Source organism: Phoca vitulina, unplaced genomic scaffold (assembly GCF_004348235.1).
Source record: "Phoca vitulina isolate PV1807 unplaced genomic scaffold, GSC_HSeal_1.0 scaffold99, whole genome shotgun sequence".
NCBI classification, from domain to species: domain Eukaryota; kingdom Metazoa; phylum Chordata; class Mammalia; order Carnivora; family Phocidae; genus Phoca; species Phoca vitulina.
Genome location: NW_022589802.1, coordinates 779,620 through 792,076, shown reverse-complemented (window position 1 = coordinate 792,076; position 12,457 = coordinate 779,620). Strand labels below are relative to the sequence as shown.

Sequence of the window (12,457 nt, the reverse complement as noted above, 5' to 3'; positions counted from 1 at the left end):
TCCATTTTCTCCCAAGGAGCCAGAGCCACATGCAGGCTGACCTCTAGGCTGGCAGAGCTGGCCGGCCAGGCCGCCTCCTGCTGGCACTTGGGGGGACAGGGACAGGAAATTCTTGAACAGCCGGGAGCTTGCCTGCCATGATGGGAGGGAACAGACGTTCAGGTGGCAGTGGGTGAGGTCTCATGGTGGGGTCCTGTGGGCAGTGGGCCTGCCTCCTTGGTTTCCTTCCCACAGGTGACATCCATCCCCTCCACACTCATCCCCCATCCCCGTCCCTCACCCCTCCCTCCAGCTCACCATGGGCCCATTGCTCTGTCTGTCTTTATTGATTTGAGGAAAACTAGAGGGGGGGCTGGAGGACCATGACACAAAGCGGGACCACCACAGTCAGCAAAGCACAGAATGGCGTGCAGGAAGAGCTGCCCCTGGAAGCCTCTTTGGCTCCTAGAGGGGGTGTGGTGGTGACAGTGGAGGGGAGTCCCTGTGGACACACCCCGCCAGCCCCTAGGCGGGGGCAGAGCCTGGGTGGCAGATGGGTGAGTCCCACTCCTGCCCCAGTGCCATGCACCACACCCACACATCTCCAACTTTCCAGCGAGGCCAGCCCGGGGTCCTAGGGGTGGGGAAAGAGGACTGAAAGGGTCCACCCATGGGAAGGGAATCCAGGAGTCAATGCACTCAGCCACAGCATCTGCCTGGGGGGAGAGGGACAGAGAAGCGCAGAGAAGGAGGTCGTCAGGAGAAGCCCCCAGCCTGCCCCGCACCCCCCGCTCCCGGTCACAGCTCTCAGCAGCAGTAGCCACTGGGTCTCGGCACCAGGCGCTTCACGGATCTTCATGATCCCCTCAGTCACCAGCCCCCACTGGCCTCTAGTGTCTGCTTCTGTGGGAACCCCAGCTCCTTTCCTCTGTCTACCCTTTCTGCCCTCAGCTCTCTGCTCTGTGGGGTCTGGCCCGCTTAGTTCTTGGCCACACAGAGCCCACCCCCTTCTAAGGGCACTCAGGAGTCAGCTCCCAGTGGGTGCAGGGCCTACACTCACACACCTGGGCATCACCACTTGGGGGGCTGGCCGGACTGGAGGCCAGGGTGGCTGTGGCGGGCCATCCTCCTCTCCGAGGCCTCCTCACCCTCTGGGCTCTGCCCCAGCTTGCGGATGTGGCGCAGGAAGGAGGTGGCATTGAACGCTCGCTGTGGGGAGAGAAGGTTGTCAGGCCATGCCCCGGCCATGGCCCCCAGACTTCGAGGACCAAAGAGGCCACTGGCAGCCCAGGCCATCCCTCTGAGGGGCGGCGGGGGGGGGGGGGGGCGCAGCCTCAAGCCAGGTCCACAGGCCCCTCCCCACACTGACCTTCCAGTGGGTCCGGGCAAAATTCTTCTGGATCTGCTCACTGACTGAGCCCAGGATGTCCTTGTCAAAGGCCGCATCCCCAGAGATCCTAGGGGGAGGCCAAGGATCACTGGTGGGGGAGTCTCTGAGGGTGTGGTCCCTCTGGTACCAGGACAGGTTGGCACGGGTCCCACTCACCAAAGATGCTGTAAAGCCTGCTGGCAGGTGAACCTCTTCTGGGGGTCTCGCTCCAGAAGGTGCCGGATGAAGTCTTTGGCTGGAGTTGGGATGCCAGGTCAGCCCACCGCATCCCCACTCCCCTTGTCACTCCCCCCTCCCTGAGCTCGGGGCCAGCTTCAAGTTCACCTGATTCCGAGATGTCATCCCAAAAGGGAGAGTCAAACTCGTAGCTGGCCCTCAGGATCTGGCTGAAGAGTTCAGGATCGCTCTCGTCGTAGAAAGGGGGGTACCCACACAGCCTGGCACCCACACATGAATCACCCAGCTGCCCAGCCCTCCCCAACCCAGCAGAAAGCAGGCAAGCAGAAGAGGAGCCTTCCCAGGGGTCACTCACAAGATGTAGGAGATGACACCCAGGGCCCACACATCCACAGCCTTCCCGTAGGGTTTCTGCTCCAAGAGCTCCGGGGCTGGGGGCCAGAGACAGACGGACACACACCCGCACGCACACGCACCACGCCTTCAGTGCTGCTGGGCTCGGCCTAGTTAACCCCAGGAATGACCCACCACCTACCCTGCCCCCGGCACACGGCTCCCGCGGTGTCCCCCGGGCCCCCCCGCCAGCCCCCAGCGAGCCTCGGGGTGGCCCCCCTCACTGACCCACATATCCCGGGGTCCCACAAGCGGTGCCTAGCATGTTGCCAGCCTGGATTTTGGAGAGGCCAAAGTCAGAGACCATGATTTTGGAGTCCTCAAAGGGCGTGGCATAGAGGAGGTTTTCAGGCTGTGATACACGGGCACCAGGAAAGGTGCCAGGTCAGCCCCGGCATGGCCCCGGTGCCGGGCACCCTCCAGTCCCCCAGACCCTTGGTGCGCAGGGGCGCCGGGCGAGGCGCAGGCGGGCAGGCGGGAGGGCAGGCACCTTGAGGTCTCGGTGCACGATGCCCAAGCTGTGCAGGTAGGAGACAGCACCGAGGACCTGGCCCACTAGGTGGCTGGCATCCTTCTCTGTGTAGGAGCCACGCTCCATGATGCGGTCGAACAGCTCGCCCCCTGTCACCCTGGGGGGAGTGGGGGGCTCAGCTACTTCAGCCCCATCGGCCCCGCACTCACCGCCCAGCCCCGGCCACCCCAGCCTGCCCTGCCCTCCTCACAGCTCCATGGCCAGGTAGAGGTGGGAAGGGCTCTCATGGACATCCTCCAGAGCCACGATGTTGGGGTGGCTGACCCTGCAACGGCAAGAAAAAGGCCCTTATGGGCCACCACAGCCCCCTCTGGGCCTCTCAGGGTCTAGGAGGGCTTTGTCCTGCCCCCCCACCACCCCCCCCACCGGGGAAGCCTTCCTCTTCTCTTCCTCCCTCCTCTGCCCCCCTTCCCTACCACAGGCCACCCGGGCCAGGTCCAGCAAGGCAGAGCCCCAGGCCAGGAGTTCCTGGGGCCGCAGAAAAGGCAGGGCGCTCTCCCCCGGGGCGCTCCTCCACTGCGGGCAGCCTGGCCAGGGGCTGGCACGCACCTGCGGAGCACTGCGATCTCGTTCTCCACCAGGGCCTCCTTGCCTCGAAGGGCCTTCTTGGGGATGCACTTGAGGGCGACAAGGTGTGAGGAGCCCCGCTCCTGGGCCAGCACCACCTCAGAGAAGGCGCCCCTGAGGCAGAGATGGGGAGGCGGGGAGGGGGAAAGGCAAAGGGGAGGAAAGGAGGGGGGGGGGGGGGGAAGCAGAAGATGGGGAGGTCCTCCCGGTCCCATGGCCCCCCCGCCCCCCCACACTCACTCATTCACTGACATACGCACACACAGCACATTCGCCGACACACACACACTCACGAGCCGAGCTTCTCCCGGATCTCATAGACGCTGCTGATGTCTTCCGTCTGTTTCTTGAGCAGCAGCATGTCTGTGGGGGTCGGGGAGAGATGGAGGGGGGCCCCCTGGGCGAAGCCACCCTCAGTGGCAGCTCTGCTGAGAAACACAGAAACCAGCCCCAGCCCGGATCCATCTCTCCCCTCCCCCACCGCCCAGGTTCGCACTCCCAGGTGGGCGACTCGGAGCGAGGCCACCGCATACACTCCTCCCCGCCCAGATACGAGGCAGCGATCTGGTGCCCCCCACCCTGGCACCCCGACGGCGATCAGCACCCAGACACCCCCTCTCTGCCTCCACACAACCGAGTCAGCCGCGATCGGCCGCCTTCCAGAAGGCTCCGTGCACCCCCACCCCGTCCCCTCCGGGCCCACCCCCAGCCACAGCGCCCACAGACGCCCCCCCCCACGCCCCCGGTCCTAGACCTGCCACCCACGGCCCAGCGCTCACAGGCACGCGCCACTCAGGCCACCAACCCTCCCGAGATGCACCTGCGACCCCCGCGCCCAGCCGCCTGCCACGGCCACGGCCACGGCCACCCACGCGGCCGCCCGAGTGCAGCCCGGCCCCGGGAGCCTCCGGGCGGGAGGGACTCGGCAGCCTCGGCCTCCCACGTCCCGAGGTGCGTGGGCCGCGCCGGGCTTGACAGGTGCGCGCGGGGGGCGCGCGGGGGCTGCGGCGGCCGTGGCCCGGAATCCCACGCGCCCCCGCCCGCGCGCGCCCGCGCCCGGGAGCGCCGGGTGCGGACCTGGAGCCGAAACTGCAGCGTCGCCTCGCGCAGTGGCCGCCGCGCCGAGCCCCCCGCCCGCGCCCCGCCGGACCCGCCCCCTCCGCGCGCGCCCCCGCCGGCCGCTGGCGACCGAGCATGCGGTGGCCTAGCGCTGCTGCCTCGGCGCTGCAGGGCGCCTTGTAAGGCAATTGGCCGGTGCTGGCCGCCACCGCCTCCCTCCTCGGTCATTCATGCCGGTTCCCGCCGTCTCCAGGCCCTAGGCGGCCTGACTGGGCCGGCCCCAGGGCCTTTGCACCACCGGTGTTCTCTATCCGGAAGTCTCTTCACCCACATGTTGACATGGCTCTCTGCGTGCCTTCACATCTCTTCCCTAGCCCCAGCCCTGCCACCGCCACTTCTGTCACCCTGGCCTGAGCACCACCCCCCATCGGCACTCAAATGGAGGACAGCAACAGCCTCCCCACTGGGCTCCTTCTGCCCTCTAACCCCACCCTTCACCCCTCCTACCCACGGTCTCTTCCCCACTGAGCAGCCAGAGCATTTCCTATATTGAGATCATTTCACCCAGCCTCGAGACCCTCCCACAGCTCTCCATGTCACCAGGAGTCGAAGCACAAGTCCTTACAGTGGCCTAAGAGCTCTGCGTGATTGGTCCTCCTTCCCTATCATTGCCCTGGCCACTTTTCACCCACTTTCCCCCTTGCTCAACTAGCTCTAACGAACTCTAACCACGCTGGCTTCCTAACTGGCCGTCAAACACACCACACATACACCTGCCCCAGGGCCTTTGCACTCACTGCCTCTCTGCCTGGAATGCTCTTCACTCAGATATCTGCTTGGCTTGCTCCCTCAATCAAATCTCAGCTCAAATTTCACCTCTCAAACAGGCCTGCCCTGCCGGCCCAGCCCAGTCTCTAGTACATCACCCTGCCTGCCCTGTCTTCAGAAGATCCATCATTGCAATATCACCTTCTCTGTCTTGTCTTCCTCATCAATGCATCCACTCCCAGAAAGTGTCTCTGCTGACCCAGCTCAGGGAAATGAGTGGCAGGTGACTGAATTCAATCCTTCATTCCAACAGTGACTGGATTCTTCCCATCCAGTTCCATCTCAGTCCTGGCCCTCCTCCTAGGGGGTCTGGGCCCCGCCAGGGATGGGGGAACAGGTGTCCTGGCTGCTGACAGGAGCACATCCATACGGGCCAGTGCTGCAGAGGCTTCATGGACTTACAGGGCCCAGGGATGGCCTGCGGAAGCTATCTCGGCAGGGGTCTGTAGGCCCTGGCATGACGCAAAGTCTTTTAAGAGGGTCCACAGGGCAGACAGAGGTTTTTCAAAATCATCTTTCCAGAACTCAGCTGCCACGTGTCTCTGTCCAAAACTTGGTAAGTCTGCAAGGGCCCCTCCAGTTCCTGTTCCCACCCCGCTTTCCCAGTCATCCCCCCAGTTCACTCAAGAAGCTTCCAGGGGCCCCAGCACTCGGCAGCTTGCTCATCTCTGTGAACAGGATTTCCTAGGACTGGAACCAACGGTGAGCCCCACCTCACGTTGACCGGAAGGCCTCTTTTGTTTGCAGACACCTGGACTAGCTGACACAAACAGGAGCCCCGTCTTACTTGCTTGTCTAATAATTATGCATCAACATGTCTGACCCACTGCCAGTGCATGTATCGTCCGAGCCCTGTGGTCGCAGGTGATAATAAGAAATGTCATTTAAATACGTCTGTGCTTCAGAGAAGTGCAGTGTCCGAGTAATGACAGCCTGCCCACCTGGAGAAGGACGGCACCGGGAGACGTCTCTGAGGGGCGGCAGACGACAGGCGGAGGCAGGAAGAAAAGGACTCACCTCCAAAGGGAACGTGGAAAGAAGAGCCAGCAGCAGAGTTTGAGATGGACACGGGCATCGGGTCACCAGGGGATTTTGAGGCCGCTGGCCTCAAGTGAAAGGTGGTATCACAGTTGTTGGGCTTTTAAGCAGTGGGTAGCGGTACGCCAGAAATTACACCCTTTGCAACTGTTTAAACATCTGTTAAAATACTGTAGATGTCGACTTCGAAATGCCCTTGTGTGTGTTGAGTGGTTGGAATAAAGAGCTTTTCAAAATCCTTTCAGGGGACCCCTTATAGAAAAATTAACTCAAAGTTGACCATAGGCCTAAATGTAAAATACCAAACTTTTAGAAGAAGACAGAAGAGAAAAATCTGTCTTAGCTTGGGCTTGGTGATGAGTTTTTAGATATAATATGGAAAGCATGGCCCATGAAAGAAAATATGAGAAATTGGACTATATCAACATTTTAAATGTTTGCTCTGCAAACAACGCTGTCAAAGAGAATGAGAAGACAAACCACAGGCTGGGGGGAAATCTTTGCAAAAGATATATCTGATAAAGGACTGGTATTCAAAATATACAAGGAACTCAGGGGCGCCTGGGTGGCTCAGTCGGTGAAGCATCTGCCTTCGGCTCAGGTCATGATCTCAGGGTCCTGGGATGGAACCCCGTGTCTTTCAGGCTCTGTGCTCAGTGGGTAGTCTGCTTGAGATTCTCTCTCTCCCTCTCCTTCTGCCCCTCCTCTCTCTCTCTCTCAAATAAATAAATAAATAAACCTTTAAAAAAAAAAAAAAAAAACCCTTGGCCCATCCAGACAATGGAAGCGCTGTGAAGTCATGAAGAAATGGATGACTTTTTTTTTTAAGATTTTTTATTTATTTATTTGAGAGAGAGACAGCGAGAGAGGGAACACAAGCAGGGGGAGTGGGAGAGGGAGAAGCAGGCTTCCCGCAGAGCAGGAAGGCCGATTTGGGGCTCGATCCCAGGACCCCGGGATCATGACCTGAGCCAAAGGCAGGCGCTTATCGGCTGAGCCACCCAGGTGCCCCTAGATGACTCTTGAATACATACTGCAAACTGCTAAGTGAAAGAAGTCAGTCTGAAAACAGCTACACACTGCGTGATCCCCTTTATATGACATTCCAGAAAAAGCAAAGCTATAGAGAGAGTAAACAGATCAGTGGTTGCCCAGGGTTTGAGAGCGGGGGTGATGTTTGACTAGGGGAAGCCCAGGAGATGTTTAGGGCTGTGAAGCTCCTCTGTGCGGTGCTCTGATGGCGGAGACCCTGGATAAGTCATGACCCAGAGAAGTGTACAGAAGAAAGAGCAGAGCTTAACATCTGCAAATTTCAAAATAATCCTTTAGGAAATGAGGGGATCTCAGGAAGGAGTGCAGACTATGACAAAAGAATCTAGGTGTATTACAAATGCACGAAAGCACTTCGCTGAAGGGGACGGGGGAAAGGGGCTGGGGTAAGTCACTCGGAAATGAGTGGGGTCTGAAAGACCAAAGGCAAAGGGAGCACTGTGCTCCAGTTGACAACTTTGTTCCCCACAAGGGTAAGAGTTAACAATTCTGAAACCACTCTACATGCACACTGGAATTAAACAATTAAGTAAATGGAAGGCAGATGCTGGGAGCCAGCTTTCTCACTGTTTGAGTGGGATGATACAGACAAGCAAGGGGAGGTGCTAGAATAATCCATGTGGTAATGGATCATAGTTGGAGACATCAGTTTGAACTGATGTTTACCTTAATATACAGATGCATATGTATATACAAAATGTATATAGAGAACGTATAATAGAGATGCACATACTGTATCTATCTCTATGTATCAATCTGTTATAAACTACATTTAGGTATAATATAGAGGTATGTTTATAGGTATGTGTTAGTGTACACATACATTTCCTTGCTCTGTCAGTGAAGAGAGCCTAGAAGCAGTAACACCCCAGTAACAGTGAGCACACTAGGGCCAAGACCATGGTTTCTAATAGCTTTCTCCTATAAAGGGCTCCTTGGAGAAATGGCTCAGTCTAGGGCTGGGACAGGAAATATACAGGATGAGCCTGGAGCAATTTACAATGCCGGAAGGTAAGGAAGGGAAGTGTGCTCCTTGTGCTCTCTCTCACGCGCGCGCTCTCTCTCTCTCTTCCTCTCTCTTGCTCACACACACAGAGAGTGATGGGGCTATGACAAAGGAACACAGGAGCCAACTGAAAGAGCACCCAGTCGTCAAAGCTGGGACAATATGAGCAACATAATAAATAAAGTAGTACTGGGTTGTCATCCAAAGTATAAAATAAATATCCACTATTACAAATAAATGATCAAATAAATAAATGGGGTGGGGGGAGAGACAAACTCTGTGCAGAAAATTCTAAATAATTGACTCTTCAAGTGTGTGCTGCACAGAGTGACTTCCTTCCAAAAAGGATGGATTGGAAAGGCAGAGACTCAATTTAAAGTGGAGACATGCCAAGAACGAGCGTGACCCCAGCCAGGTGACCGAGGTCGATGTGGACAGTGGTGAGTCATGTTGAGAGCATGGAGCCTTGCTAGGATGTGACAGGAAAGGACATCAGGGGTAAGCCGAGGAAACCTGAGTTAAGACTATGGACTTTGGTTAATCACAATGTGCAATACTGGTTGATTATTGTAATAGAGTGTGTGGTCGAGGCGCCGGGGTGCGGGAGCACCTGGCTCAGGAGTCCCAGAGAAACGAGTGGCAGTGAAACAGGAAAGGAGCTTATTTCAGGGAGGCCAACACCAGGAAGAGAGCAGACTAGCATCTCAAAGACTGTTTCCAAAATGCCAAAAATACTTCCAGGTTTATACAAGAAAAACGTGGGACAAAGGTGAGTGGTACTGCTGGTGGGTAGTGAGGGTCAAACGGATCATATCCTTGGATGAAATTCTGAGCGGGGCCTTGCTGGCTCGGGGCTGTCCCTCTGCTGGAGAGGGGAGTTTCGGTTCCCATCTGGGGATGCTTTGCCCTCAAGGTCTTCCGCCTGAGCCAAGAGACCGGCTGGAGAGAAGAACCCAACTGGCAAGTCTGAGGTCAGAATGGAAGCAGCTGAAGCCGCCTTTCACTCACGTAGGGTGTCAGTAAGACAGGAACCTGGGTGTGCCTGTGGGCAGGCGTGGAGGGTCAGGTTGACCCTCCCTGGAGCTGGGGACCCTCTCAAGCCCCCAGTCCCCAGCCCTGGGAGTGGCCTCAAGCCGCTCTCCCTTCCCCAGTTGTTGAAAGCACAAAGCCCTTCAAGGTGGACTCTGGCCTTCCCTTTGTTCCCAGCTAATTTTAATTCCAAAGCTCCTTTGGACCCCACCCTATTTCCAGCTGCCGAGGTTCTCCTGGGATAACAAGGATAACGGGCCACCCCAGGGTGGGGTGTCCTCCCACCCATACACTCACTCAGCCGCCCCCCCTCTCCCCCGGCCATTGAGACCCCAGGAGCCCTGGAGCCCCAGTCACTGCATGCACTGGGTCCAGCCCCAGCTGGAAACCCCAGGCTTCCCCGAACGATGAGAGCCTTCGGCTCACATTCCCTTCCTGCCCTTCCTCCAGCTCTCTCCTTCTCCCCTCCCCCTGGTCCTCGGCTCCCCGTCCAACCCCAGCCTAGCTGGGCTCTGAGAGGGGGCCCCCCATGCCTTCTGCCCTGGGGAAACCCTTGCTCCTCACTTAGGAGCTCAGGAGCCAGCTTCACAGGGCCCGGAACTCCAGAAGGCAGCCTCCTGGCCCTCCTCAGCACCGCACTCACCCCCAGTAGCTACTGCCCGGGGAGGGGGGGGGTGGCAAGACAGACCTCTGCAAAGCCCTGAGCACCCACCGAGGGCCGAAAATCCCTCTGCTTGTGGTCAGCGCGCCATGTGAGCTGCCCCAGGAACGGATCCGTCTCTCCCAGCTCAGACGCTGGGAAGCACAGGCGGCTTGGGTCAGCACCCCAGAGGCCAGGGTTCAGGCTTCCAGCTCCCCCTTTGGACAACTCCTGCCAATTCATCCTGGCCAGAGGCGAGGCTGGGTCCGTGAACTTCATGCACCGCAGAAGTCCAGCTCACCTTGGCTGGGCGCGGGAGGCAGCGCCAGGTCCGGTGAGGATGCGCGCCCCCCTCCCTGGCCTCCTGGGACAGGTGGCAGCTGAGCTGTCTGCAGGGTCAGAGAGAGGTCAACCCAGACGGCGCCCCCCCCCCCCCCCCCCCCCCCCCGCACGGGCCAAGGCACAGGGAGGTCAGCTCGCCAGGCACACTGCTCTTCAGTGCTGGGGGAGCCCCCAGGCCAGCTGTTGCCCAATTCTGCACACCTTGGAAAGGAATTTAGCTCAGAGAAAAGCCCAGAGCAGAGCAGATGGGGAGGGACAGGTCAGATGTGTGCTGCTGAGAGGAGGAAGCCACTAGTGGGATCCAGGGGAGCCATGGGGGTGGTGGCATCATGAGGAAGACTGGAGTGGGTGCACCCCCCAGATATGGAGGCCTATATGTGTCTAGAGACACCCCGTGAGGGCCCCCCTGGAGCGGAGGGGCCGTGGTCCTAGGAGTCCTAGAGCTCACACGGGTCATTCTCAGCCCCTGGCCCAGCCACCCTCCCTCCCAGCAGCCTCTGACCTCACAGAGCCTCTGGTGGCAGCTTGGTCACAGTTCTGCCACTGGCCTTTGAACTGGCCTCCTCTCCCAGGGGAAAGAAGAGTCCCCACCCTTGGCTCCTGAAGGCCCTTCTCAGGCTCCGAGGCCTGGCCCTTTTCACGCTCTGCCCTCCCTGCAGCTGAGCCACTTCCCCAAAGTGCCCCCCGCCTGCCCATAAATTCTCGAAAGAGTTGCCTGCACCCGGCCACGTCCTCACTTCCCCCTGCTCCTCAGGGCGTTGTGCGACCTCTGCCCGAAGCTACCGCCCTCACTCCAGCAAGCACTCCCTGCGCCCGCGCCCCTCCCGCCCCACCCCCGCCCCGTCCCCCGCCACAAGTCTCCTCTCAGATGTGCACAGAGGTGCTTGCGGTTCCCTGCAGTTCCCCTCTGTTCTTGCTCCCCGGGTGGCCCCCACTCCTCCAGGCCGTCTATGGGTCACGTACTTCTCTATGGCCTCTTTGTCTCTAGACCAGCTTCACTCTGAGACTGGGCCAGAGAAAACTCAGGTTAGGGTCTTCTGATGAGCAGTGCAGCCCTGCTGCCTCGAGGGTCCCCAAGCCCCCTGCGCCCCCACCCAACCTAAGCACAGGCCACCCTGCCTGTCTCCCACAGAGGCCCCTGGAGGCCCCTCCAACAATCCTGGGTGGAGGTGCTGCCCCTCCCTCACCCAGCAGGCTCAGTCTGGCTCGGGCCAGAATTGCTTTTCTTCCTAAAGCCGCCGGATGGCTGAGGGTTTAGCTTAACGGGATGAGCCATCTGGGGACTACAGCCTGGTGATCAAAGTCTGGGACTGGTTGGGGGTGGGCGCCTCATTTCACATCTACGCCAGGACAGTGACCCTTTCCTTCCCCATCCCATGGCTGCTCTTGGCTCTGCTAAGCGGCTGGTGGGGAAGCGGCCAAACACCCTTGCTAGGGAGGCCGGAGGGTCCCTGGGGAGAGAAGCTCTGCAGGTGGGGAGCTGGGGCCTCCCAGCCAAGGCCTTTGGGGGAGGGTCTGTGCACCTGACAGGCACCAGGGGGCAGCCTTCCCCTATTCGTGCCAGAATCTGGCAGGAGACTGGAGGCAGCAAGGGTCCCTACCACCCCTCCTCGGTGACAAAGTGTAGCTTTGCCAAGCAGGCTTGTCTCTATCCACCAAGGAGACTCATTGAGACCTGGCACCCCAAGAGCTGGGACCCTGACCTCCAGCTTTCAGGGTTCCTTCGCTGAATGCCAGGAGGAGGCAGGGTGGTGCCTCTGGCAAAGCCCCCCAGCACACCTGGAGGCAGAGCCCCACTCCAACTGAGCACAGTCCCTCTGGTGCAGGGAGCAGGGAAGCGGTAGGCCTTGGCACCCGACACCAGCCCGGGCCCTAGCTGGGAGTCGGGAGAGGGGTCAGAGGCACGGGCCGGACTGGAAGGATGGGGGAGAAGACGAGAGAGGGGCCAAGGATGGCTGGAAGGCAGCCAGGGAAGTGGCTTTCCTAGAACCAGGAAGGGCAGGTTAGGAGGGGCGATCTGGGCGGCAGCCAGGCCCAGGTGAACCTGGGGTCAGGCGCGGCCCGGTCCCTGGGGAGGAGGTACTGGCCGGCGCCCCAGGTAGCAGCCATCCTGCTTCCCGCTGGAGTGGCGTCTCCTCCTCGGGAGGAGGGAAGGAGAAGGTGGGCGGAGTGACGGGGAGGGCGGGACGAGGGGGAGGGGGACCAGCCCGGTCGTGGGGGTGGGGCGACAGTGACATCACCCCGGAGTCGGTTCTTAAGCGGCAGCCGATCGGACCGGGAACGAGAGGGACGGTCGGAGCGCGGTGGCGAGTCGCTGAGCCGGCCCGCGGCCCCGAGAGCGGCTGGAGCCGCCGCCGCCGGGAAGGAGGGGCGAGCGCGCCCGGGCCGCCGCCGCCGCCACCGCCGCCACCGCCGGAGCCGCGGGCG

The 12,457-nt window shown here is 59.9% G+C and overlaps 1 protein-coding gene across 6 annotated transcripts; it reads right to left on the bottom strand.

Moving 5' to 3' along the window:
* Positions 1-310: 310 nt before the first annotated feature.
* On the bottom strand, positions 311-4,179 carry PNCK (pregnancy up-regulated nonubiquitous CaM kinase). Of its 6 annotated transcripts, none has more exons than XM_032397460.1 (12): positions 4,116-4,179; positions 3,332-3,401; positions 3,021-3,152; positions 2,662-2,736; positions 2,430-2,568; positions 2,168-2,291; positions 1,902-1,977; positions 1,694-1,806; positions 1,526-1,604; positions 1,349-1,436; positions 1,044-1,188; positions 311-695 (listed from the first exon to the last, which is right to left on the bottom strand). In XM_032397460.1, the coding sequence occupies exons 2-11, from the start codon at positions 3,397-3,399 to the stop codon at positions 1,051-1,053; spliced, it is 1,032 nt and encodes a 343-aa protein (XP_032253351.1). In that variant the 5' UTR covers positions 3,400-3,401; positions 4,116-4,179; the 3' UTR covers positions 311-695; positions 1,044-1,050. The 6 variants fall into 6 exon arrangements, with proteins under 6 accessions (XP_032253351.1, XP_032253350.1, XP_032253352.1 ...); XM_032397459.1 differs by having other exon boundaries at positions 3,332-3,463; positions 4,116-4,160; XM_032397461.1 differs by lacking the exon at positions 4,116-4,179 and adding an exon at positions 3,859-3,994 and having other exon boundaries at positions 3,332-3,463.
* Between the last annotated feature and the right edge of the window lie 8,278 nt (positions 4,180-12,457).

Bases quoted from the DNA above. Each gene is read 5' to 3' on its own strand.
- PNCK (XM_032397460.1), bottom strand. From the start codon at position 3,399: ATGCTGCTGCTCAAGAAACAGACGGAAGACATCAGCAGCGTCTATGAG. The intron at 3,153-3,331 runs GTGAGTGTGTGT...TCTCTGCCTCAG, and splicing joins ATCCGGGAGAAGCTCGGCTC to GGGCGCCTTCTCTGAGGTGG. The intron at 2,292-2,429 runs GTGCCTGCCCTC...CGTGTATCACAG, and splicing joins TCGTGCACCGAGACCTCAAG to CCTGAAAACCTCCTCTATGC.